The sequence below is a fragment of the Lutzomyia longipalpis genome, chromosome 1 (genome assembly GCF_024334085.1).
Source record: "Lutzomyia longipalpis isolate SR_M1_2022 chromosome 1, ASM2433408v1".
NCBI classification, from domain to species: Eukaryota; Metazoa; Arthropoda; class Insecta; order Diptera; family Psychodidae; genus Lutzomyia; species Lutzomyia longipalpis.
In genome coordinates, this window is record NC_074707.1 from 882,180 (window position 1) to 907,404 (window position 25,225).

Below are 25,225 nucleotides of genomic sequence, written 5' to 3' on the forward strand. Positions count from 1 at the left end.
CCATGTACACATTGAAGCGACTTTTCACTCATGCACTCCACATGTGATTCTTGTGGGGGTGCTCTATTTATGCTTTCAAGATACATACTTTGCATATTATGTACTTTCTTCGATTGTCGTTTAAAATTTCAACCCATTGCGGGGTAGCATGGAGGTAAAATAAATGGGGAGGAAAGCCATTTGAAGGATCGTAGAGCTGTGTTGAGTGAGTGACATCATTGAGAACTATCGAAATACGTTGCATTTGGAGAAAACGGTTTCATGTTTGCTGACACCGATTTTTCCTCACCATCTCCCAAAATCAATAGAATGTGAAAGGGTGCAAAAAGAGCATAGAGAACAGCATCAAGAGAGCGAATTTTCAAAGTCAATTGTATGCCAAAACCACAGCCAAAAACCTCATGTTTGAATTTACAAAAGTTGGTATTCCACATTGTCAATGGTTTATTCGTTGTTATTTAATTTATTAGCAACGAAGCTTTAGAATCGTGGAAAATTAAGAAAATTTATTAGCATTAAAAATTCATTAAAGTAAAGATAATTTGAAAGCTCACAACCCGTTTAACTAACAATAATTCATTAAATACCAAACTTTTCTTAACACGTAAAAAAATACTTACCTGAATATTAAAAAAAATCCAAAGTTATTGACTCCAATGAATTATTTTTTGATACTAATAAGAGAAGAATAATAAGAGAAGAAGAAACATTTTCCAATTCTTTCTTTGTCACCTGAAACCTGTAAGTAGGTACTAAACCTGCCACATTTTGTGGAGGTTTCAAAATTTAAAATTCACAATATCTCCTTACGTACCAATACAAAAAAAAATACAATAAGAAAATTTTCTTTCACTTGGAGAAAATCTTTTTACTGCAACAAGCTGATCCCATCAATTGGAAAACTTTCCATGGTATTTTCGGGTGTATTGCTGTGTGTTTTGGTACATTTCCCTCTGGTTTTTTTTCTCCCTTCTTGGTGAATATACTTACAACCCCACAACTGAGTGAAAAGAAATAAAATCCCTTTTACAATGTTCAGTTTTATTTTACATGCCCCCGTGAATATTGCATGACATCGAAAAGTAATGCTGAATATTGTGATAGCCAATTTCTGTCATATTTCGCATATGAATAATATTCGCAAAGAGTGTAACACATAATGGCTATAAAATCAATCAATAAAACAAATCGTAAATTTTCGTAAAGTGGTGTAACCGTCACTTAAACGAAAACGCGCATATTTTACACATCCTCGCGCCGATAAAATGAAAAACTTTTCCCATCCTGCATGTATAATTTTATCCTCCTCCATCTCTTTTTTTCCCATGGATCTCCTTCTTTTTTTTTTGCATCGGCATATTTTAATGTGCGACCTCATAAAAAAAGTAAGCTTTATTATCATCTAACATCCCTCCTGCATCATATTAAATATATATGTACATACATGTAATATTGTATAGGAATAATATTATAGGAGTAAATGTGAGGGAGATTTTCACATTCATGATGATATTATTGCCTTCATGGTGCTCCGCACATTGTACAACAACAATATCAGGAACAATGAATTTCGATCATGATTGAAAATTCAAAATGATTTACTAATAAAATTTTACGACAATTTTATTGATGTCTAAAGGTTCGCTACTTAATCAAACAATTCATTAAAAAATGGGATCTTCCACAGAACGTGTTCACATATTTCAACAGAAAAAAAAACGAACACACCACAACTAAAAGGAAAATGAGAAAATGAAGAAAATTATGTATAATGTTAGTACATTATGTAGGTCATGTTGGGTATAAATCTCCGGTTTTTTTATCGTATAAACTTTTCAAGGGAGGTAGGAGTGTAAGTGTGAAAATTTAATAAGATATTGAGGGAGAGAGTGGCGAATTTCCTTCCGGGTGAAGTCTAATCATCGATTTCCTCTTCCTTGAGTATCCCCAAACGACGAGCAACACTCTTTACATTGGATATCACCTCTTCCTGCACAAGATTGAAGCTCATGGCCAGAAGTGCGATGCCGAAGAGCAAATAAAGTGAGCACAGTGCTATTGACACTTCCGAATTGGCTTTAACACCCGTTGCCGGCACAAAATCGCCAAAACCTTCGAATGAGACCAATGTGGGGTATCTTATACATAATTGATGGCCATTTGGAGAAAGTTTTGCGCAAAAAAAAATTCACACGATATTAAATGCAAAGAGGAATGACCTTACCAATGGTTGTGAGTGTTATGAAACAGAAGTAAGCGGAATCGAGAAATGTCCATGGTTCCCAGCGAGAGAAGAGGAATGCTCCAGCAATAATGTAGCTGATTACGAGGAAGACGCATAGCCAAATGGGGACTGGACGTGAACGTGGTGGCATATCCCCATAGGAATCCCAGTCGTCATCATACAGTGATCCCCCTTCCTCATATCTCGCTTGTCGATGTACAGCAAATCCCATTGGTGACATGATTCGTGGTGATGGTGGTGCTGCATTGGAGTGCATTTTAAAGTAAACAATCTGAGTGGCGAGTATAACTCTCTTCTCCAGGAAAAAGCATATTATTCATGAGGAATGTGTGTGAAATTAGTTTTGCCAGAAATGTCGAAAGATAGATAGACTAACTAACACACAAATTTGTCAGCAACTTGGCACGATTGTGTCAGTCAAATTTTAATTAACCGCGGCAGTTCACATTCATTATGTGCGTTAGAAATAGGCATGAACCACTTGCTCTGTCACACAGCGGTCAAATCAGACCTACAAGATGAACTGAGATGTTCAGCTAGCTTCTGGTGGTGAGAACTTTCTTCCTTTTGCCACAAGCCACAGCACATACATATATCAATTTAATTCGCCGCAACAAATTAATTATACATAATATTTAGTCATGCAGATGATGCGAGGTAAAAAAAATGGAAGCTCATAATCACAAGATAGTTATCACATCTCACCAGCTCTGTCACGCCTCTTTGCCTTCCTAATTGCCTGAATCTGCAGCTCAGGCTCCTCGAAGTCATCCAAATCATCCGCAAAGTGCTTATGCCGCGACGATGGTGGTGGAGATATTTCGGGGAGTTCAAGTCGATTGCTATACTGTGGATGTGGCACTGATTGACTTCTAGGTCCACCCATGGGTTGCCTCTCACGCATTCGTCGCCTATGGCCACCGCGACTTGTGTCCGGAGGTGGCACCTCCGCATGACCCCTCTCCATGTCATCAATTGCATATTTGTTGCACAGCACCGGTGTCTCAGCATCCGACACATCACGCTTGTTGTGCTTTCGATCCAGTGACTGCCCACGGGCACCATGAAATCTCGGCTGCTCCCCTCTGTGGTGTGCGGGTGGTTCACGATTTATCCTACCAGTTGTATTGTAGCGACTGGCACGTGGTGGTATCTCCCCGAATTCATCATCATCCAACTCTCGTGCCACATTGCGTTCTCGCTCAACAGTATGCCGGTCCCGTATGCGATCCTTGTCGCGATTGAAGCGTGGATGTCGCACATTTGCCCCATATCCTTGACGACTATTTGCACTGCCACGATCAATGGTGCTGTAGCGTAATTCGGTGTCAGAGTATGAATGACTCAGTCCCGGGTCAAAACCAGAATCTCGCGATTTTTGTGATATGGTTCGCTCAGATTTTCTAATTGATTGTCGTCTGTGGGAAAAAGGATAACGATGTGATATTTTTTTTTATTTCCTTTTACCAAAAACTTGAAAATTAAAAAAAAATATTGTTAAAGGTTTTTAAATCATTGAAAATATTTGACCTACATTTAACAAAAAGAGCATTACCATAAATTTTCTACTCCATCAAAGATAGTCAAAGGATATAGGTTACCTAGTATATACTATATTAAATTTTAAGAGTATATTTCACATACAAACTGTCTTTGGATATACTTTTGGGGGGTAAAATTGGAATAAAAGGTTGAGCATAAATTCAATCATGAGTAAAATTGCAAAATACCCAGACTGCCGAATGGTTCCTCTGCCAGGACGTAACCGTCTCGATGGGGAACGTTTTGGTTCTCTTGTGCATACAAAGCAGCATACACGCCAGTATAGAAATCTGCAATGTTAACAAATTTATTATTAATTCTCCTGCTATACACTTCTCTCTGCAAGGGAATTTCTTGCTGAAGAAAAAAATCTTGCTTGAAATGTACTTTGCTACAATTTTTTTTGAAATACATGCCAAGTTCAGATATGAAGCTCAGGGAGAGAGCTTCACTCAAGATTGTGTATACTCACCTGAAGGACGATGCCATGATATCACCAATATTTGATAGACAAAGCAGCATGAGTGGAATCCCAAGTATAGCGTAGAAAATCGTCGTTACTTTCCCCATGTGGGTTTTTGGTGCAATATGACCGTATCCTTCAAAAGGGGTATACCGGGTATACCCCCCAAAAAAAATAAGTTTTACATTTTGTAAAAGTTAGCAGACAGATAAATTGTTCTACAATGTGAGAATGGCGCGCAGCATGAGTAACAAAAAAAGCGTCGTGTGATTGAACGTGTGTAACCTCTGGAATTTCCATGCATCCAAAAAAATCCTTCACTCTCTCATCAATGATCATTCTTTCTCTTTACAACACAAACGTGGCCCATTGAAAATAATCATACATATGTATATATAGGTATATTCATTCTCAAGCTATATATTGCAGTTTTGCAACACATTTGTCCCCCGTCTCGTATGCCCAGAGAGAGAGAGAGAGCGCCCATCTAATTTCTCAGACGATGTTTCAACGAAATTCCCCATCTATTGTAGCCTATGTTGACTTCATGCACCACAGAGTCCGGACAATAAACCTTGCATTCAATAACATCTACCTCATCTAATTTCTATGACTCCAAATCCCGTGTTAGCACTCTGTGAGAATCCAATCGTATCGTGGACCCCTTCCATCTCCCCCTTGATGAATGTATATTAAATTTAAAGTGAGATATTTTGTTACATAATTGCAAGTACATACATATGTACATATATTAAATTAAAAGTGTAGAAGAAACCATAAGACAGACAACGCCGGAAACTACGGATGAAAAAAAATATATCGCAGAAATAGATAATTGCTCCGCAACAACGAGATATTGAGAAAGAGCCAAACACTTCAAAAGACTCAAACTCGTTTCCTCTTCACTCCAATTTCCCCTCAACCACATAGTTTCGCTATGTGAGAGTGTCAAAGCAGAAAAATCTCAACCACAAATTGTTTACGATTTTCTTGTTGTGTAGAACGATGGCTTTATCAATGAAAATTCATTGAAAGTTCATAGGAAAAAAAATCTCTACATTTTCTGTAGAGGTTTAGTGAAAAGATCTCACAGAGAATGAGTTGCAAAAAAAATTAACAACACTGTCATGGACATATTCCGTTGTGATTCCGCGAGACAAGGTAATTTGTAAATGTAAATCTCCCAAAATTGCTTATTTATTTATCTCTTCATACTGAATATTTACCTGTTCAGCCCATTAATTATTTGCACGTCGAGGAAGTTGAATGAAATTTGGAGGAAATAATCCAGGTATACAACGTCAAAATGAAAAGTATACACACCACGCACTCTTTTCCAACTAAAATGGATCAATAAATTTTCTTCTCAAATTCATTTTCATTGTATATTTATCAAATATTCATTGAGCAAATAATTTAACATTCACAAAAAAAATTTATTGATGATTAACTTCGCAGAGATGTTGCCAAAGACTGTTTTCTTTTTACTTATTAGCATTTTCTTCTCTTTGGGGATATTTTTTCTCTCTCTCTCTCTACTTCTTCTTTCTGCACCCGAAATCAAGGTAGATATTTGAGGAGTTATCTTTAATTAAGAGGAATCAGCACAAAAAATACAGATTCGCGGAAAAAGCTGAGAGGTTTTTTCTCTTATTCAAATTACACCGTCATATATTGACGATTTCAGTGCGATTTTCAATAAGAATTCCCTGGGAAAAGTGGGTGAAGGTCGTCTCGTCTTACTTCAGAGTTCACACAATAAACTCTCGTGGCATACACAAAACCACACAATTATCAATATCAATTGGCGAAACGTTGTGAATTAATGTGTGGGAATTTTGACCATCTGAGTTCATGTATGTAGTTCAAGTCATAATGATTCACCTTTTTTTTTACTTTTCCTTTCAAATGGCAATGCCCTTTCCATTAACCGGTACTTTGTCATCCTTGTTTTTTTTTTTTAATTAAAGAAGATATAACTAAAACTTCCGCAAATGGTAAATTTTTTTTATGATTTATGCTGATTAACTTTGATTATTTTGCTTTTATAATTACACACATTAAAAGCAGCGGAAAAAAATCATTTTTTTTTTGACTTCCGAAGCATCAGCATAATGTTAGATAACCTCAAATTAATTATTCTTTCATTTAATTTTATATAGGTATAACAAAGTGTACAAACAAAGAAATAAAGATTGAATCAACGTAAAGAAAAGCCCTGAAATAAGTTTTCTTTTAAATATGTTTTAAAATAACTAATTCTAAGATTATTCTTATTTCAAAATATTTATTTAACCTTATAGTTTTTGAAAGAAAACTGTTACAAAAGAATACAAAAAATTCTTTTATAAATACAGGAAAGGTTAAACTTTTTATTTCCAGGTAATTTTTGAGAGAAGAACAATATAAGAGAAAAAAATGATAAGAATCTCATTTTGAGAAGAATATAAAATAACCACGACAAAAAAAGACATTCTAAAGTTTCTTTTGCCCCTGAGCCACAAGTGAGAACATTTTACTCATTTTTTTTCTATTAATATTAAAATAAAAGAAGCAGCAAGAATGAAGATTATGATTTCTATGAATGAGTGATTAAATAAAAGCATGGTGCTGCATAAGAGATTTCGGAACTGGAACTGAATTTTAATTGGTTGGTATGACACCGAAGCAAACGAAAAAAAAAAAAGAAACACATGTGCGCAGATTTCTGGTATGCATGAGAGTTCAATTCACCGGCTGGTATTTCTGCTGCTGGGTTCGTATATGTTGTCTTGCAAAGAAAACGAAAGTTGCGACTGTGACCAATTCTCGTGTACAACAACTTTTAAGAGCTTTCGCAGTATTAGAGCGTTGATCTTGTATTATGTCTCGGTCTGTGTTAAATTTTATCCACGTAACAGCAATAAAAGATATATAACTCGGCGTAGCATGGGTGTACAATGCGAAAAAAAGGCCCCAATGTGTTGCTTGTATATGGAAAATTATCAAGGCTCTCCCCCTTTTTTTTCGACGAGCTTTCCTCCTACTGTATATGTGTATTTGGGCGCATAGGCGAATAAAGAAATACATCTCTATAATGCGAAAAATATATATAAGATGTTGGTCTCATTTTGGATCCACTTCAGTTTTATTTCTGCAAAGTTCACGCCAACATCAACTATAAAAGCACAAGTTTAGTGATTATTTTATGGGTGAGAAGTTTATTACCTTTAACACTCGAATTCACATCCTTTATAGTTCCTCAAACTCTCGCAACATGACGACGGATTGTGTGAGCTTTGAGAAAAGCCAGGAGTGAAAGAAAAAAAAATATGTGTGTGTGCCCATGGGATAAGGGGGGAGAGGAAAAAGAGAAAATAAGCATTTTGTGTTAAATAGATGGTGCCGGGATTAGCATAGCCCATTGGGCTTTTAGTAGTGAATTCAACAGAGATTATAAATCCGTATTATATTGGTGAGAAATACATACAAAATGCCTCTTCGAGTGCAGACAGCCGTCATCGACAGAAATGGGATAATTAAACAAAGCATCAAAATTGATTGATGACCACCAAATTCCGAAGCGTCTGCTCAATGGATGGGAAATCTAATAGGATTGATTGAAAACAATTTGTTTATAGAGTCGTAAACTATTTAAGTAGTACACTGAATTGGACGCAAAGTGTGGGCGTTTTTCTCACAGGAAAATAAATTTTACACAATAAATAGGCATTGATGAGCTGTGAATCGATATCCCCGTGAAATGTGTCTAATATCATTCTCTGTGAATTCTTTCTCTAACTCCCAGGGTACTGGTGTGTGCACAGTCCTCAGAACTTGTGAGAGAATAACGTTTTAGAAAAATAATTCTACAGGAATTAATTCTAGAGGAGTGGCAAGAAAATCTCCACATTATGCATAAAGGTGAATTTATTCAATAGAAATGTCTTAAACAGTTGGGTGAAATTCACTATAGTTAGACAGTCTTAAGATTTCTTAGGTCAAGCTGAATTGTGCTGAATATACAATATTTATCGATGATTTTTATGAATTTAGTTGCCTGCAGACGATCAAGAGCACCTTTTCTTAAACTTGAGAAATAGGAAAAAATGTGCTTAAAAAAATTCTAAGAATTTTCACAAAGTGATGGGAAACCATGAAAAAAAAATATTTTTCTGAGTGATGTTTCCCAATGAACTCGTGAAAATGCATTAAGTGTCCTTTAAACAGTTCTTAAAAAAGCTTCAGGAATCTTAAGGCTTGATCGTCTTCAAACCTCGAAATTTGTAAAAATTGTCAAAAAATATATGTACATTTTGCAGGATTCAGCCTGACTTAAGAAATCATAATTTTTGTTTAAAAAGAAACTTTGGCATGAATTCCCTACGAGTGAAAAACTCCCGTGATAAACTCCCGAAGGCTTTTGTGCTTTATGAGAAACGGGAAAATCTTATGGAAGTTTATCACGGGTGCATTTTTTTCTTAGAGAATCAAGCTCCCGTGAAGTTTTTCTGGAAGTTTATTATGGGAAATTTTCACTCCTACAGAATACAGCCCCTTAAGACTGGCTAGTGAATTTCACCCACTCAATATTTCACACAACAAACGTTTAAGTGAATACAAATTATGTATGTAATCTGACACATTCCTGTAATGCATTTTATTCAAATTAATATATCGTTATTTTTGCCCGTCATCTTATTAAATCACTCTCGTTAATTTTTTTTCTGTCTATAATTCAGCAAAAATTTGCGCAATCTTCCTTCTGGCGGTGGTTCACATTGATGCCGCGGACGATAAATGGTCGTGGTCGAAGAGCAATCCAAATGTCGATAGTGAACTAATAGACCGCGCAGACTACCAAGGGGGAACTGCACGAATTCGTGTTCCAACCAATTCACGCCCATACCAAATTGAAGAAGACCGAATAGAGCCAACTACACCACGACCTAATGGTTCACCTAATTCCCAAAAGGATGAATTCTACAATGAATTTGGGTAATTTTCCAAAGAGTTTTCCCTCGTTTTCACCCCATAATTACGATGTACATATGTGTGTCTGCCCCCAATCTGTGATGAATAGGAAATTGACTCCTCATTTTCCATTGTTATTCCTCATATGAGCTTCAAATCACACAGGAAGTTTTCCTATATATCCATTCAATTGACCCACTTTGGGAGCACTTTAAATCCACACACACCCACACATAAACACATTCATCAAACCTTTTCACTTTAAAGCACCTTCAAGTACCATCATAGCTCTCAATCACATTGTTTTTCACATTTGATTGGATTGATTGATAACGCCATTCCTTAATTCTGGTCATTCATCATATCTTTTTGTGTGTTGCACGAAAAGGAATCCACAAGGTCAGCGCTTCAATGGATTTGGGCTTCAAGGAGGGCAATTTCCACCAAACTACAATGGCTTTATCGGTGGTCAAGGTGGTCCAGGAGGCCCAGGAGGCCCAGGAGGCCCAGGAGGTCCAGGAGGTGGTTTTGGAGGTCCTGGAGGACCAAATAGCGTGAGTGGCACAGCACCCAATCGTTTCCCAGGGGGTGGCTTTGGACCTGGCGGTGGAAATGGTGGATTCCCTGGATTTGGAGGCTATGGTGGTGGCTTTGGAGGACCCGGTGGATATTTCGGCCCAAATAAGGGAAGTGCTGCCAATGGGATTCTCGTTGGGCCAGGCGGCCCTACTGGCATCATCGGACGACCCCCACCGTACAATCGTCCAGGCGGCTATGGCGGTGGATTTGGGTATGGTGGTGGTGTTGGAGGTTTCCCCGGTGGGCCAGGCGGTGGATTTGGACCTGGTGGTGGCTTTGGACCAGGTGGTGGTATTCCCCCTGGTGCTGGTGGATTCTTCCCACCAGGAGGTGGTCTGGGAAATGGACCATTTGGTGGTTTTGCTGGCGCCCGTCCAGGAAATGGAATTGGTGGTGGCTTCGGAGGTGGACCCTTCAATAGACCACAGTTTGATGATTTTCGATCTGGTGCGCCCAGTGAGCAGACAAGGAAGGTGGAGAAAAAGTCCACGAATTAAGTGCCTGTGATTCCAAATTGTCGATACTCACATTCAACCAAAAAAAAAACAACATTGTACAACATTTTCCAAGCTTTTTTGCCAAATGCTTCGAAATACACCCATTTTCACCAAATTGCCTCTTTTCTGTTTTTTTTCTTCGCTCGACCATTTGTTTGCAAATTAAAAAAAAATTAAGATTGAACTTCTACTACAAAATGAAGGGAGATAATGTAACTTGAGTAATCTAAGCAAAAAAAACGAGCAAAGTGCATAAGAAATTTTAATTTGAAGATAAGAATATTACAAACTAAAGAAAAGCTTCTCTTGCATAGAAGGAAAAAAAATAATCGTGAAGAGAAGCAATGAAAATCTATTGACTTGGAAATTTTCTCTGAGAAAGAAGGAAAAAAAATGTTCAATATCGAGGAAGTGAAAAGAATCTTGCTAAGGGAAAACTTTAACAATTTTTCCTTCATTCATCCAAACATGTTAAGGGGAAATTTCACTTTTTTTCCCCACGAGCAGAAACTGCAAAGTGATTCTTTTAATTTTCTCAAGAAATAAGTGAGGAAAAAAATCTTTGCCTCAAGTAATTTATTCCATGGAAAAGTGAATCTTTTGTCTCTTCAATTTTCCATTCTGCTGCATTTGCAGGAATTCAAGGAGAAGTCGAATGGCAATGAAATGGATGAAGAAACCCTAAAAGGGATGTTTAAAGGTATACTATATGCCATTTAATTTGCACAGTTGTGTTCTTCTCACTGAGAATTCTTTACTTTTTTATTTTTCACGAGATAAAAACGTTGAGAAAAACCTTTTTTGAAATCTACTTGAAAAGAATCTTTAAAGTATATAATAATTTTTTTTAATGAATTAAAGAAAAATTTTCCAATAAAACCCGAATCATTTAAAGCAAAACATCCACTGCTCATTGTATATATGATGTGTTGTACAAACCACAAATCAAATGCAGAACAATCAAAATATTAAAATATTTGTAGGTAACAAAAACCGCAATTTATATTTTGACGCAGGTGATTAAAAAAATAACTGGAAGCGGAAATGAATAAATTAAAGGTTTTATTCATTCAATATATAGCACAAGGGGAGCTTTGGGGAAAAAATACTGATAAAATCGAAAGAAATTTGAGAGGAAAGTGGGTAAAATTTAATCTCTGCCTTCACTGTAATTATATTCCTTTCAATTCTATGTAGCTATAGGTACTTTTCTTCAATCTTTTTGCCTTATAAAAGCATAATTATTTCCTAATTTAATCTTTGTTTCTCCAAAAAAAAAGGTAAATGAGACCTCGCTTGAATTTCGAGTGCAGGAATTTTTTTTATCTATTTAATCATTCATCGCCCTCATTTAAAATGTCCTTTGACCATTTTAGCTGAGTTTTTTTTATGTAAAAGTATTATACATGAGAAAGTCAAAGTTTAGAATGTTCTCTTATTATATACTACATACAACAGAATGGAGCCACAGAATCAGATAAGAACTGAGATTTGTGTACAATGGAAAGTTGGATTTAATTTTGTCTCTTGAATGTGTGTAACGTCCCATCTCCAAAAAGTCAGTGTGAATGCAGAGCGGAAGCATGAACATTATCTCAAGAGATGTAAGGAATACTCTCTTGCAAAAGTGCTCCAACATACTGACCAATTGTTGTTATAACGATTATTGAATAGAAGAGAGCTCCAGCAAATGTCCACTGCATTTGCTTTTCATCTTCATTGCCATCCCATCCTTTTTCCTTCATAGCTTCCAGAAGTTCTCTTTCAAATTCCAGCAATTTGTACTCCATCGTCATGGTCCAGTTCTCTTGGTGTAGTACTGCAATTCCGGATGTGGTCTTCCAGATATCTTCCGTCAGATTGCCACGAATGTATATGATACTCCGTTTTACCTGCAAATGGACGCCAAGAGATTGCTCAATATGTTGCTCACATGAATTGTGTATAGGATATGTTACACATATAGTACAGAGGTGCTATGTATGATGGAACCCCTAACATATGGTTGAGTGTTTATTGATAAATCCTCTCAACAAGTATTTATCATCATCATCTCTGAACGTCTCTATTTACACATTGAGGAGCAGCACAACTCCCTCGCCCACCCAAAGAGATGAATTCGTGCTGACAAACATTCGCCCGTGAACAAATAGTTTTGTAGGTGATTTCCTCTTTGCGGGGCAGCAAGAAAAAAAAAGAGCGGTGCAGAAGGAGGTGTGTGTATGTACAGGAAAAATCTGTATGCCACTACCTACCTACACACATAGCGCACTTATTGATATTCTAGATTCATGTTGAGAAGAATGGGAAGGATGGTTACCACTCACCGAAATTTCATTCTCAGCCTCCAGATGTTCGAAGGTGAACGCGCCCAGAATACAATAAGACACAACTAAAGTCACCTGAAAGAGGAAGACCAGGAAAAGTGGAAAGCAATCATTTCCTCGGTCATTCATCTCCCTGAAAAACGTCTTGTATGAAAGAGGTCTGTGCCAGAGAGCGAGCTTAGTTTTCCCAAAAGTCAAACATTTTATATACAATCTACTTAATTAATCAATTGACTCCCAAGTCTGATAGCCACATATGTATATACATATAACGGAAATGAGTTTCTTGGTTAAAGCTATACAGCGATATATATTTTTTACGTTAAAAAAAACTATCATTTTAAAATAACATCCTCTTTTAAATTCATACCCGATGCGAAAAGAAAATAATTGGATTTGTTAGAATTCGATATTTGATTTGATTGCTATGTAGCTACTAAAAAAAAACGAATAGGTTTTAGAGAGCATGAGAAACCAACTCGGCACAGACCTCTCTCTCTCTTTTTTTATCCTATATAATACTACGTACGAGCGTTATGTGGGAGAGAAGGCAGGTGAAGAACTTCCAGGACATGCATAGGGCTGCTGTACAGCGATTCCTCTCGTTCCCCGTGTGTCCGTCATACATGTAGGGCGGCATCGATTGACCGCGTCTCTGAGACATTTTTTTTACCTTCCTTTTTTCTGCCTCCTTTTTTATTAATCCATCCAATTTCCCGTATTACACTCCACTACGCCACACATTCAGTGAACCCAACAAATGGGTATATGAGAGTTCCACACAACTCAATTGCTATGGGGATGGTATAAGTTGAAAAAAAAGTAATAGAGTGACAATGACAGTAAACCACTGAAGGAGCGTCCTTTTCGTCCCCTTGTTCAACTAATTGACCGAGAAGTGGCGTCATAGAAAATTCCAACCCCTTTAGCCACCTCGTATGCGGTATGAAAAACCAAAGTGACGATCTTTCATGGCTTCAAGCACTCACGTGGGTGGAATCATTAAAAAGAGTAAAATACAGACAAGGAAAAGGAAAAAGAAGGGGAAAGAAAATATACCCTGAAAGCATTCATGTATAATCCAACGTTACAATGGCAATATTTCTCAAATTTGAAGATAACATCGAAAAGTTGTATATATACTGCATTATCCCATATGAGGTGAAAGGAAAACCCCTTAATCTTCCTTATAGCGAGATGGGAGGTGGTACCTTTACCTAACATTCAACAATAGCCCAGCTATGTACACAGATAAATAGTAGGTACATTATGTGGTAGGTGTTGAATAGAGAGAAATTTGCCAGAAATTGACTCTTCCTCTTTAATTGCATTAGAGGAAAAGCTCCCAAATAGAATCTAAATCCGTGTCCGTCTCATTTCAAATCGTATTTCTTTCTTTCCCGTAATCCGTTTGTTTGTATCACCAGCACAAAAGATGGTTGGTGCGGAAGAGTGAAAAGGTCACCCACAAGAAGCTACTTATATGCGAGGACACTGAAGAGATGGGAAAAGGCGGAAAATTGGTAGGATAGAAAAAATATGTAGTGTAGCAAAACTTGACACACACACACCCGAGGATGTTTCAAATCAATTGATGCAGAAATGATGACGTGAGCTTGGAATATATCCTCCTTACTTTCCTTTGATATAACGTTTGATACCGTCGAAGAAGAAGCAGCAAAAAAGAAAAAGATTGATTATTTATGAAAATTGTTTGGGCAGGAGGAAGAAAAATAAAGGGATTAAAGATAAATATTGCTATGTATGTATGTAGAAACTTTCAAAGCTTTCCAAGCTTCACTGGAAGAGTTAAATTCTTCTACCGTAAGTTTCAAACATCCTCTAACCCAACTATGCAAATAAATCCCTAAATGATGGTTTAATCTCACAGCAAAATTAAATATGTACTTTCAAAAATTTTCTCTTTTGCAATTACATATCTATGTATACATGGTATCTTGCAGCAATTTACCCCTAAAGCTCTTTTATCAATAAAATATACGAAACTTGCAGCATATTTAAATATTATCCTATGTAAATGAAATTACTTAATGTTTATTAATGAGAAAAATTCTTGGTATTTAGCATATTAAAATTTTAATGAATAATATATTGATTTTGATCTGGATTAAAGACTTCTTTTTAGCATTCATGCCATGATTTATTACAAAATTCCAAATACGTGTATTAAGTCCCTACAAAGTCAATTTTTTTACAATAAAAAATCAAATTTTCTCTTTTCAGAACTTTTCTTCAAATTTCTGAAATTCAAGCTAGTAATATTTCCCATTATTCAATTTAGATGGTATACCATTTGAATAAAAAATATTTGAATGGGACACAAAAGTCATTGAAATGTGCAACAGTCAGAAAAAAATATGTAGGGAAAAACATGCTAAAAGTGGATAGTTGGAGTTTTCAGGAAAACCCCTCTTCTGAGACTTTTTCTAACTTTTCATACATCCGTACCAACTCCTTCGCAAAAATCCAAAGAAATTTCCTCTCATGTGCAAAAGGGGAAATTCTCTCTTGAGATTTATGTGGCATGTCTTTGATTTATGTCCCGAGTGGACTCAATCGTGGTTAATTAATTGGTATGCCAAGAGTATCATTTTATGACCGGCACATTTTTATGAAAATATGCGGAAAATAAGATCCTCTTTCAATGGATTTTTCACATATAGAATTCCCATGACACTATAGCTTTTAATTAGCAAATGAAATGAATTGAAATAAAATATGTAGTCACATTATTTGCAACACTAAAAGCTTCTCAATTTTCAATGAGCTTTTCGGAGCTTAATTTACGGGAAATAAGCTATTTAGATATCTTTTTTTTTCTCTTCAGAATATTTGCAACATGATGAAGTATTAGCAATATAAAGTCATCAACCTGTTGCTTTCTTTCTGCCAACTCCAAAATAATTTGTTGAATCAGACAATATTAAATTTCCATCGGCAATTTAACAGCAAACGAACGTGAAGCTAAATTCATTAATGCTCCCATATATGTATATAGATTTGTGGTTATTTCTGTTCCACAATGAAATTCTCCTCCGCCAGCTTGTAGCTCGCGCTATATTATTGCGGTCCTATGCCGTGGAATCACACACGAAAATTGAGGTAGTTCCGCCGGGAAAATCAATAGAATAACCAACTAATAAAATTGCACTGTCACACACATGTGACTTTTTTCACGAGCCATATAGTATAGCTTTTTTGGCCTAAATTTAGCGAAAATTGCATCCAGCATGAGATACATTTTCACACATGAATTTGTTTTGGGGATGGTGAGTTTATGCTATTATGCAATAGCGGTATAAGCAAAACTTTTTGCTGGTTGGAATGGGTAGCTTTCGTTGCGGGCAGAATCGCGGATTTGAGTGTAACAATATTTTTCCCACACTTTATGTTTCCGCGTGGTACAGTGGCAATAGTGCACAACCCACACACATACAGCATGGAGCACCACATTTTCTCAATTCTGTATTACTTTTCTATTTATAACCCCCCCCCAAAATATGGGTTTTATCGTATTGTGAAAATTTCTATATAAAATTTCAATAATACACGTTGGGGTCCTCCCTTGTGGTGAAATTTGAATAAATTCTACTTGAGAATTTTACACAACTTTGTTAAAAGTTTCATTTTATTTTTTTTTTATTCAGTGTTAGCCAACACACAATGCCGCAGCATTATGATGCACAAGTTGTGTTTTCCCCAAAAACCCTACACAACACAACATATGCAATGTAGGGCTGGAATTTTCCCACATTACGCTTCACAAATAGTACATCACTGAAGCGAAAATTTTCACTTGTGTGAAACAATCAATTAACTTAATTATTTATACGCGTGACGTCACCATAAAATCACTCCGTCACTGTTTGTGTTAAACTTGAGAAAATTCAATTTCCACAAATTTCACTCCCAAGTTGGATGCTCTTGTGTTTTCCATGCAATATTTATTATACATTTGTGAGAACAAAAACTATATATATATACACAGGAATTCAAATAGAAATTATATGTAGGTACGTGTAGAATGAAATACCGCGACGCGATCACCTCCAAAGGGGATCTCAGACTGAAAAGGCACCACACTATCGTGTTTTTGTATGAGGAATTTGTGACAATTTGGAAGTTGGGAGTGTGAAGAGCTACAACGGAGATTTTCATGAAAATTTTCACTTCTCGCACACAACACTCCTCCACACACAGCTCTCCCGCAAAGATGTTTGGGAAACTTTTTTGGCTCAAGTACGGGACAAGAAAACCCCAAAAGTAGGCAAATTCCCACGAGGAAATTGTAGGTACTGTATACATACATAGTGTGCACTGGAAGTTCCAATAAAACCCGGCGTCTCCACTGGGCATTGCTCAATCTGCATTAAATCTTTTTCTACTTGATTTTTTTTTGTAATTTATAGAATAAATTTAAAAATAACAGAATTGATATCAAAAATTCGTATAAAGGTCTAAAAAATTTAATTCTAAAAGTAAAGGAAAATACTACATTCAGTGGAATCATTCAAAATGTAAATGATGCCTGAAATACAATTTCATTATGCGCACAGGTATTATGCAATTTTAATATGTTTATTGTCCCAGTGATGTCTAAAAATCCAATTGAAGTTAATATGCAACAATTTTAATTGGAATTTCAAATTTTATTATGAATTGCATTCAAAATACATTACCACGTAATGACTTATGTACATTTAAAATCAACCCTATACACCCTACTACATATATTATTTAATATAAAGAGTTTAAATTCACGGCAATACCCAATGCCATGTGAATAATGTAGCATTATAACAATTAGTAATGTGTCAAAAGTTTCCTCTCTATATCTTGTGCATGTTGAAATGCCTAAAATGTTATTTTAGTGAATTACATTTCCACACACTATTATCCGTCAATTTTTCTATTTCCTAATTATTTCAAATTACATATGTTGTGTTAATTTGTTAATTCCTATCACACAGAGTGGAGCGCTTACCCCCAATCTAATCATTTGTGCACTGAATAATTTACCAAATTGTTTGACAATGGAAATTAAGCATTTTAATAAACATCAAATCCTCAAATTATATTCACGTTTTTTTTTTTTGTGCTTAATTTGAGGAAATATTATGCACCACCCACGTTGGCAAATAAATTATAAATTTATTTTATTTTACATGACAAATTCAATGAAAATTGATATGGAAAATTTTATATATGTTATTTTCCAATTAATACGAAATCCCAGTGCTGAAGTTACGTTTGCATTCCCATAAATAGGTAGTTAAATATATTAAAATGAATTTATTATATTTGAAAATATAAATCCCCTCATAAATGCATTATAATGATTTTCTACTGACTACACCACCCCCACATATAATCCAACAAAAAAAAAACTCCACGACATGATTTCGGGAGTTCAATAATTTATTTGATTCTGGAAGCGAGAAAATTCCATAAATCAACTGCCAATGCGTAATGATGGCCTATATATATATGGCAAACAAGGGAAGAGAATTTTCTAAGGAATGATGTACGAAAAAGGCGGAAGGAATTTAGCAATATTTTCATGAGGAATTTTTATCGATCTCAGATAATGCGCGATAAAACAAACAGATTATAAGATTTATTGCATGCTCCTTCCCTACAAATAGGTTTGTGCTCGTACTAGGGGAGTTTGTAGGAAATAGAAAATTCTTTTGTATACATAGAACTTTTAAGCTTTTTTTTCTCGTGCTATGTATAGGTATATTGCAGTGATATGTGTATGCGAATAACTTCTTAGGGGAGCTTTTCTCATATAAAATTTAAGTGTAGGTACACCACAGCCATTTCATGGTGCAAAACCCTGTGAGCTTCCAAATCACGCGGGTTAAAAAAAATTATATGTATGTGAGGTGTTGGGAGTTCTTAAATAAATGAGATAAAGTCTAGTGGGGCCTAACCATTCATTCCTTTGGGTGTCAAGAGTGAAGAAGCGCGTGCTTGGAAGTAAAACACGATGTGGTCGGTGGTTTGTTTCAATTTTGCCATCCGTTCGCTATATGTGGTCTCGAAAGTTGTGGGCCTGGCACCCATCAGTGTCACTTTTGAGAATTTCTCTGTGCACCAAGCTGGTCAGTGGGCCAGGCTGTGGCAGTTAGTCCTCCACGTACCACTTGCCATTGTATACCCGATTAGCTGGTGTGCCCTAAGCAGGAACTCTGGGGGATCCACAATGGTGGAGCTCCATCCCAATGCGACCTCGACCGCAAATATGAATAGCATGGGCTATATGGTGCAATATGCAGCCGGTTACATGGTACTGGTGATGATTTCCATCATGCAAATGGGACGTCGTCGCGAGGACAGCGTGGAATTCCTCAGTGGCATGGTGAAATTGTCCCACAAATTGCCTTCCATCAGCGACACAGCCCGCAATTATCAGCAACAACGGCACTCACTCACCCGGGTGTCCATGTGCAAGAATTTAGTGGCTCTCTTTCTACTGAAAAGTATCCTCTTCGGGATGATTCTTCTCACTGCGACGTGGTCCAATTTGAATTCACATTTCGAGGACACCCTCACCATGAGTACATTCCTCCATTCACTCGTGATACTTTTTCCCACACTCCTCATGGTGATTCTCTCCAATGGATTCTATGGCGCCTCGTTGCTGCTAGCCTTCTATTTGATGTTGCTCAATAGGAAATTATCGAGAATCACAGAAGAGCTCTCCTCCATCAACGTGCTGAGTCAAAGTGCGGACCAAAGTGTTGGGGAAGGGTGCACAAGACTCGCTTTCCACCAACATCAATTGCATTTTAGTGATGAAATTGACAATATAGCCATTCTCTATGGCAAAGTTGTGAAATACATTGCAAAACTCCATGAGTATTTCACCCTTTCTGTCCTTTTAATCATCACTCACAGTTTCATGAACATCATTCTCGAGCTTTTCAACATCTATTTGGCCCTGGTGACCGAGGACGAAAGCATCAACTACACGAGAGTTCCCATAGAGCTTTTCTTTGTCATACTGAATTACCTGGAAATTTTCTTTGTAGTTCACGCTTCAATGGCAAGCCAAAAGCAGGTAAAGAGGATATTTAGGAAAGTTTTTTGGATGAGTTTTTAAACTTTTTCACAAGAATTCCATCAACTTTTCAGCTCCTTTCACATTTTGTTATATTTAAAATTAATTGAAATTGAATACAGCTTTGGAGCTTTCAAAATATACAAATAGTGCTTAGAGTAGTGCTGTGAATGAGCTTTAAATATTTTACTTGTACTTTAAAGTGTTGCCAACTTTAAGCCCTTTAAATCCTTCATTTGCAGATGGATTCAACTGTGATGATTCTAAATCAATTTCATACTGACTGTTTGGAAAATCGTCTAAGAGAAAGTGTAAGAAGTTAATTATTTTTTTAAATTAATTTACAAAAGCTCTTTTAATAAGTAAATTTTAATCTTTCGAAATTTAATGCAAAACTAAATCAATTAATTGCATAAATTTCTTTATTTCTTTATTTAAAAAAAAAATAACTAATTAGTTTCTGAACATTGTAGTCTAATCAAAATTTTCTTTGAAGCTTTTTGAGCAATTTAAACAAAAATAATAAATTAATTCTCTTCTACAAACCAAATGCTTTGGGGTATACAGCACTTAAAAACAAATAAGAACAGCATTATAACAAAAGCAATATTAATCAAAATAGCAAGAACTTTCACGTGGGGAGCCACAACTGGGATATAGAATATCTTACCCAAAGTGCTTTTTAGAACTTAAGAGTGTTCAAAAGTTTTTAGTTTGTATCAAACTTTCTGATTTGAATTATTCATCGATTGAAAAAAGCTTTATTTTTTTATTGAAAAAAAAGTTACAAAATTAAAATAAAAAAAATGTAATTTTTCAGGTGGAATTTTTATTTATGCAAGTGCTTCAGCAGGACAACGTTAAAATTCGCCCATGTGGCTTGTTTCCCGTTGACTACACATTGATTACATCAATAATTTGCAGTATTTGCAGTTACCTGGTTATTAGTGTGCAGTTTTACATGATGCACTAATTTCTCGATGGTCGCATCATTTCGAATTGGACGAGGATGATCAAATAGCTCGTAGCTGCACCCACAACAGAGTAAATTAAGCCAAAATTGAGTGTAAACATTTTGCACGCTGTTATGTCGAGGCTCTGATTTAACAGTTGAATGGAGAAAATCTCAATCTGTGAATTCGGTGAAGAATAGTTAAGTGGAGGCGCCAGGTGGTAAATGTAGCGTACACATACACAGAATTCATTTAATGGAGCAATATTAAAGACATATAAGTATGTACTCACGCTACGCTCGAGGCGAATATCCAGACATCCAGCAACGACTTTATGCAGAAGAACACCCGTGGCTTTAGCTCTATTGATTGCCTCAGATGTGGCGTTGACAATAACAAAGAGGAGGATTGCATTGACAATGGCATACGCCATTCCGCCAATGAGATTCACATGGAAGGACTCATTCCTCCGCATGGACATGACAATGTTGACGTAGGAGAAGAATGCTTGAGACACGATACTGAGGAATGCATTGAGAATAAATGCCAGAATCTGCACTGACCCCAATTCATTGAACTTCACAGCAAAGCGACAGATTTCATCGTGTTCAATGGACAAGGCATCCAGTGAATCGGACAATTCGCAGGACTTTGTTATTTTATACGAGCGCCTCTTATCATCGTAGATATCCACAACATCATCGAGTTGATCAATAACCAATACGAGGCGTCGATTGAGATGTTTGAATTTCTCAATAACCAAAATCATTCCACCATAGTAGAGGCTCACAAAGGTTGTCATAATTAGTATGGGGAAGAAGGTGCAATAGAAAACGTGCAGGAAGAACGACACTGCCTCGTTAGTCTTGCTGACCATTGCAATGTTCATGGCACTCGAAGCTATGCCACCAAAAGACATAATCAGCACGTAAATGTAGAATCGACGTCGCAATTTATCCACAACAACCTGTAAAATATTGAGTTGGGCGATTTTATTGGGAAAAGCTCAATGGAAAAGCTTTTTTATTGGAAAGAATTTAAATTGGAAAAAATCAATTTTCTCCTTGAAATTTTTGAAAGCTCATAAAAGCTCTACAACTATATATTTTAACTTGGAAAAGGAACTTTTTTTTATCTTCTTTATGCCTCATCATTTTTTGCAGAGCATTCCTTCTAAATTATTGCAAAAATTCCAGGCAGAGAGTGCAAAGAAAAAGGTTTCCTTGAAAAATTTAGGTTTTTCTTTGAGCTTTGTCTTTACAACCGAATTTTGTCATGAGCTTCATTCTATAGAATTAGTTCTGCTTTCCTTTGAGACTTCCTGTTTTAAACAGGACTTTTAAAAAAAAGACTAAAGATCTGGTAAAAGCCTCTTGCTAAAGCTTTAGACAAATAATTTTTCTCAGAGATCTTTTTTAAAGACTTACTAATTTTTTTTTCTTTTACAACTTTTACCCCACTTAAAAAAAATCAGTATATTGAAAATCCCAAAGCTTTAGACGAAAGTCTTGAAAAATTACGAGATACAAAAAACTAATTAAAAATTATCTTAGAGAGAAAAATAGAGAACCAATCATAAAACTTTTTTCATTATACCTCATGAAACTATATAGCATCTGCTTGAACAATTAAAAAATTGAATAAAATTCAATGAAAAATATTAAAGAAAAAAACTGCAATGAAGTACAGAGCAAAATTCTACATCTCTGGGAATTATTAATTAAATTATGAATCTAACATTATAACCACTTGTTATCGTTATTTCCAATGATAATCCTTCATTTTCAACTGATTTTCGTATTCAATTGTTGTTGAGAAGGATGCCAATACTATATATTGCATCTTTGGAGATTAAGCATAAATGAGCCTGATGATTAATTTGTTGACTATTCTGTACCTAAATCGATTTTACTTCATAATGTAGTATGTATTATATATTAGATTTATACTATATTTTACCAACTTTATGTGCAACATGCACGTTTGAGCTTGCATTTACACATTAAATTAGTAATAAAGCGATTAAGCTTTCTAGATTATAATATACTCTCATATAATATATGTATATAATATCAATTTATCCATTATATGTATACATAGTGCATATTATGTAAGTCTAAAAGCTCATTGTAATATAAATTGTTTTTGTGCATCAAACGATCCAATAGGCAACGATAGCCTATTGATTTTGCATTGCTTTTGCTTTCAGAATAAAATTAATTAAATTGATATATACATAGATATATAGGTAGTTTAAGTTTGGTACCTGTGGTAAACTTTTGTACATTGGGAAACCAGCATTCACAACTTTAGCCATCCGGGAGGACATGCAAATGTTCTGGTAGAGCACAACAATGGCCACAGCATAGGACATAAAGTACTCAATAATTGAGACAACCATCATCATTGTATCCTCAAAGACGTTCATCATTTCCAACAGCACGAAGATACTAATGGGGATGGTGATTGTGAGGAGAATAGCCAGCAAGAGGGAGTAGATGACGAGAAAATGGCTCATTTGAACTTTTCCATTCTGAGAATCCAAGGAAATTGGCAAAATCCCCGCAATACGTGCCATGAAGAAGAAGCACAACTCAACGATTGTTGCAAAAATTTGGGATGATCGCCTGAAGAAGGATCCCATGTTTGGTGCTTTTCCGTATAGCTTTAGCTTGACAACTGACTGAGGTATTTTCGTGCTGGCTATGTATGAAAAGGAAAACTTTCAGTGACACCAAGAGTTGGGGGCGCACCGAGGCTACCAACTAAATTAATTAGTTTATTGCTGTGCCCTGGAGTTTTTCAATTATGTAAATTGTTTTGTTCTTTCTACGTTGCATCACTAATTTCATATTGAATTATGGCATTTTACGTCCACACGGTCATCAGTTTTTAATGTTGAGGCAAACCGGAAGGAAGTGTTTGCATCGCCAAGAGAACTCTACACACCATTTCTCTCTCGTTTTCTCTGCTGTCCCTCTATTGAGAGGAAAATCACTAATTGCTAATTCTATCCAATTTCTCTCCTAATTCTGCTTGTTCATCGCTCTTTTTTTTCTATCCACCCCCACACTGTCTGTGAATACAAAAAAAATGGATAAAATAGCATACAGAAATGTTTATTTTCATTCCTTTATCACCCTGAAACAGAATCCAATTAAAAAGTTATTTATTTTTTCAATTATATCCATTCATCTCAATTCTATGCCGTGTCTAATTAATTTATTAATTTATATAAATTATTTTTCGATATCAGATAAATTAGCCAATTTAAATAATATTATTTACAATAAAATTCTTTGTTGAATGAAAGTCATATTGTGGAGGATTCTTCTTTGTGTTTGCTTTAAAAATTCAGAAATTTAATAAACGCAATTTTCCAAAATTTCCCTCCCAAAAAAGCCAAAGAAAATTCCTATTTTTTTTATTAAAACCCCCAAAAATGCATAATTATGCAAATGTGATGCATCAAAGTTATATGCAACTCCTCCCCCACAGCACGTTTTTGGGCATGGGGGGGGGGATTCAACAGAATGTGTGGTGAACAAGTTTTGAGCTTTTCCTAAACTTTTCAAGAGCATTTTTCATTCTCCGGGGCAGTCGGTTGCAATCGATGCCAAAGCGAATGCCACACATTTTCACCCCATAAAAAGTATGAGTTTGTACCACCCTACAAATCTCTCCGTGTGCCCCTTTTGTGCCAAATATAAGTATTTCACCCCTGAAAAAAAAGTACAAAAATTTCAGTAATTTGAAAACTTTTCCAATATTATATTGCAGATTGTGTGTGTATGTGTGTGTTGTACTATACCCTCAAAACTCCAAAAAGCACTTTTTCTTCCAATTGTTTACAAGCGAAATTATATCATTTTCTTACCAAAAGAGGAATTGTTTGAAAAATATCCAGCAATAAAAGACATAAAGTTGTGAAGAAGAATGGTTTGAAATAAATTCTAGAAATGATTCCGCATTGACTTAATGGAGCTTAATTAGAGACACAGGGCGGGCTAAAAAAATGTCTGATAAAAGGTTTAGTAAAAAGCTCCAAAAAACATATTTCCCAAAGAGGTAGAGAAAACTAAGCTAAGAAAAAGTTGTAGAGCAAAAAATTTCCTACAAGATAGTCCTAGAATATTTTTCTCTATCTTGTGAGGAAATGTGCTTTTTTTTAGCTTTTCTTAAAACCTTGTTTGATTTTTTCATTAGCATTGGATTTTTTCTAATTTTCAACATACCTCAAAGGAGTTTATTCATCTATGTATGAAAAATGAATTCTCTGAGCAATGAGACAAACGCAATCATTTAGATTTCATTAAATTAATTTATTTATTAGAAAATTTCCGCACTTTCTGTAGAAAAAAAAATTATTTTATACTTTTTTTTCTTAAATTTTTATTTCTTTTAATCTTTTGGGTTTGCTCAATAATTAAAAAATTAACGAAATAAATTTTAATTAAGAAAAATGAACCAGAAATCATCATAGAGACTGAGATCAAATTCAGCAAAGATTTGCCCAGAAATGTTAACAATGATGTCACTTTTGTGTTTTTTAACTCTTAAAAAATATGCAACATTCGCG

The 25,225-nt window shown here is 35.6% G+C and overlaps 3 protein-coding genes across 7 annotated transcripts in view; 1 reads left to right on the plus strand and 2 right to left on the minus strand.

Annotated features, from left to right (window-relative positions):
* LOC129786374 (translation initiation factor IF-2-like) overlaps positions 1 to 10,394 on the plus strand; it is a 93,471-nt gene extending 83,077 nt beyond the window's left edge. Inside the window, exons 1-4 of one of the 2 annotated variants that reach the window (XM_055821352.1) lie at positions 7,347 to 7,441; positions 8,038 to 8,153; positions 8,972 to 9,227; positions 9,592 to 10,394. In XM_055821352.1, the coding sequence (XP_055677327.1) occupies positions 8,144 to 8,153; positions 8,972 to 9,227; positions 9,592 to 10,279 (954 nt within the window). In that variant the 5' untranslated portion in view covers positions 7,347 to 7,441; positions 8,038 to 8,143 and the 3' untranslated portion in view covers positions 10,280 to 10,394. Of the gene's footprint in view, positions 1 to 7,346; positions 7,442 to 8,037; positions 8,154 to 8,971; positions 9,228 to 9,591 lie in introns of those variants that run through there. The other variant, XM_055821353.1, reaches the window with a different exon arrangement.
* LOC129786363 (uncharacterized) lies at positions 1,025 to 16,695 on the minus strand. Of its 4 annotated transcripts, none has more exons than XM_055821333.1 (9): positions 16,472 to 16,695; positions 13,136 to 13,399; positions 12,607 to 12,681; positions 11,925 to 12,171; positions 4,260 to 4,386; positions 3,976 to 4,077; positions 2,951 to 3,663; positions 2,225 to 2,485; positions 1,025 to 2,112 (listed from the first exon to the last, which is right to left on the minus strand). In XM_055821333.1, the coding sequence occupies exons 2-9, from the start codon at positions 13,268 to 13,270 to the stop codon at positions 1,916 to 1,918; spliced, it is 1,857 nt and encodes a 618-aa protein (XP_055677308.1). In that variant the 5' UTR covers positions 13,271 to 13,399; positions 16,472 to 16,695; the 3' UTR covers positions 1,025 to 1,915. The 4 variants fall into 4 exon arrangements, with proteins under 4 accessions (XP_055677308.1, XP_055677307.1, XP_055677306.1 ...); XM_055821332.1 differs by having other exon boundaries at positions 16,446 to 16,676; XM_055821331.1 differs by having other exon boundaries at positions 16,238 to 16,676.
* Positions 16,696 to 20,638: 3,943 nt separating this feature from the next.
* Positions 20,639 to 21,538, minus strand: LOC129786379 (gustatory receptor for bitter taste 66a-like). The gene is made up of 2 exons (XM_055821358.1): positions 20,939 to 21,538; positions 20,639 to 20,824 (listed from the first exon to the last, which is right to left on the minus strand). Exons 1-2 carry the CDS (start codon positions 21,533 to 21,535, stop codon positions 20,663 to 20,665), a joined length of 759 nt encoding a protein of 252 aa, XP_055677333.1. The 5' UTR covers positions 21,536 to 21,538; the 3' UTR covers positions 20,639 to 20,662.
* Between the last annotated feature and the right edge of the window lie 3,687 nt (positions 21,539 to 25,225).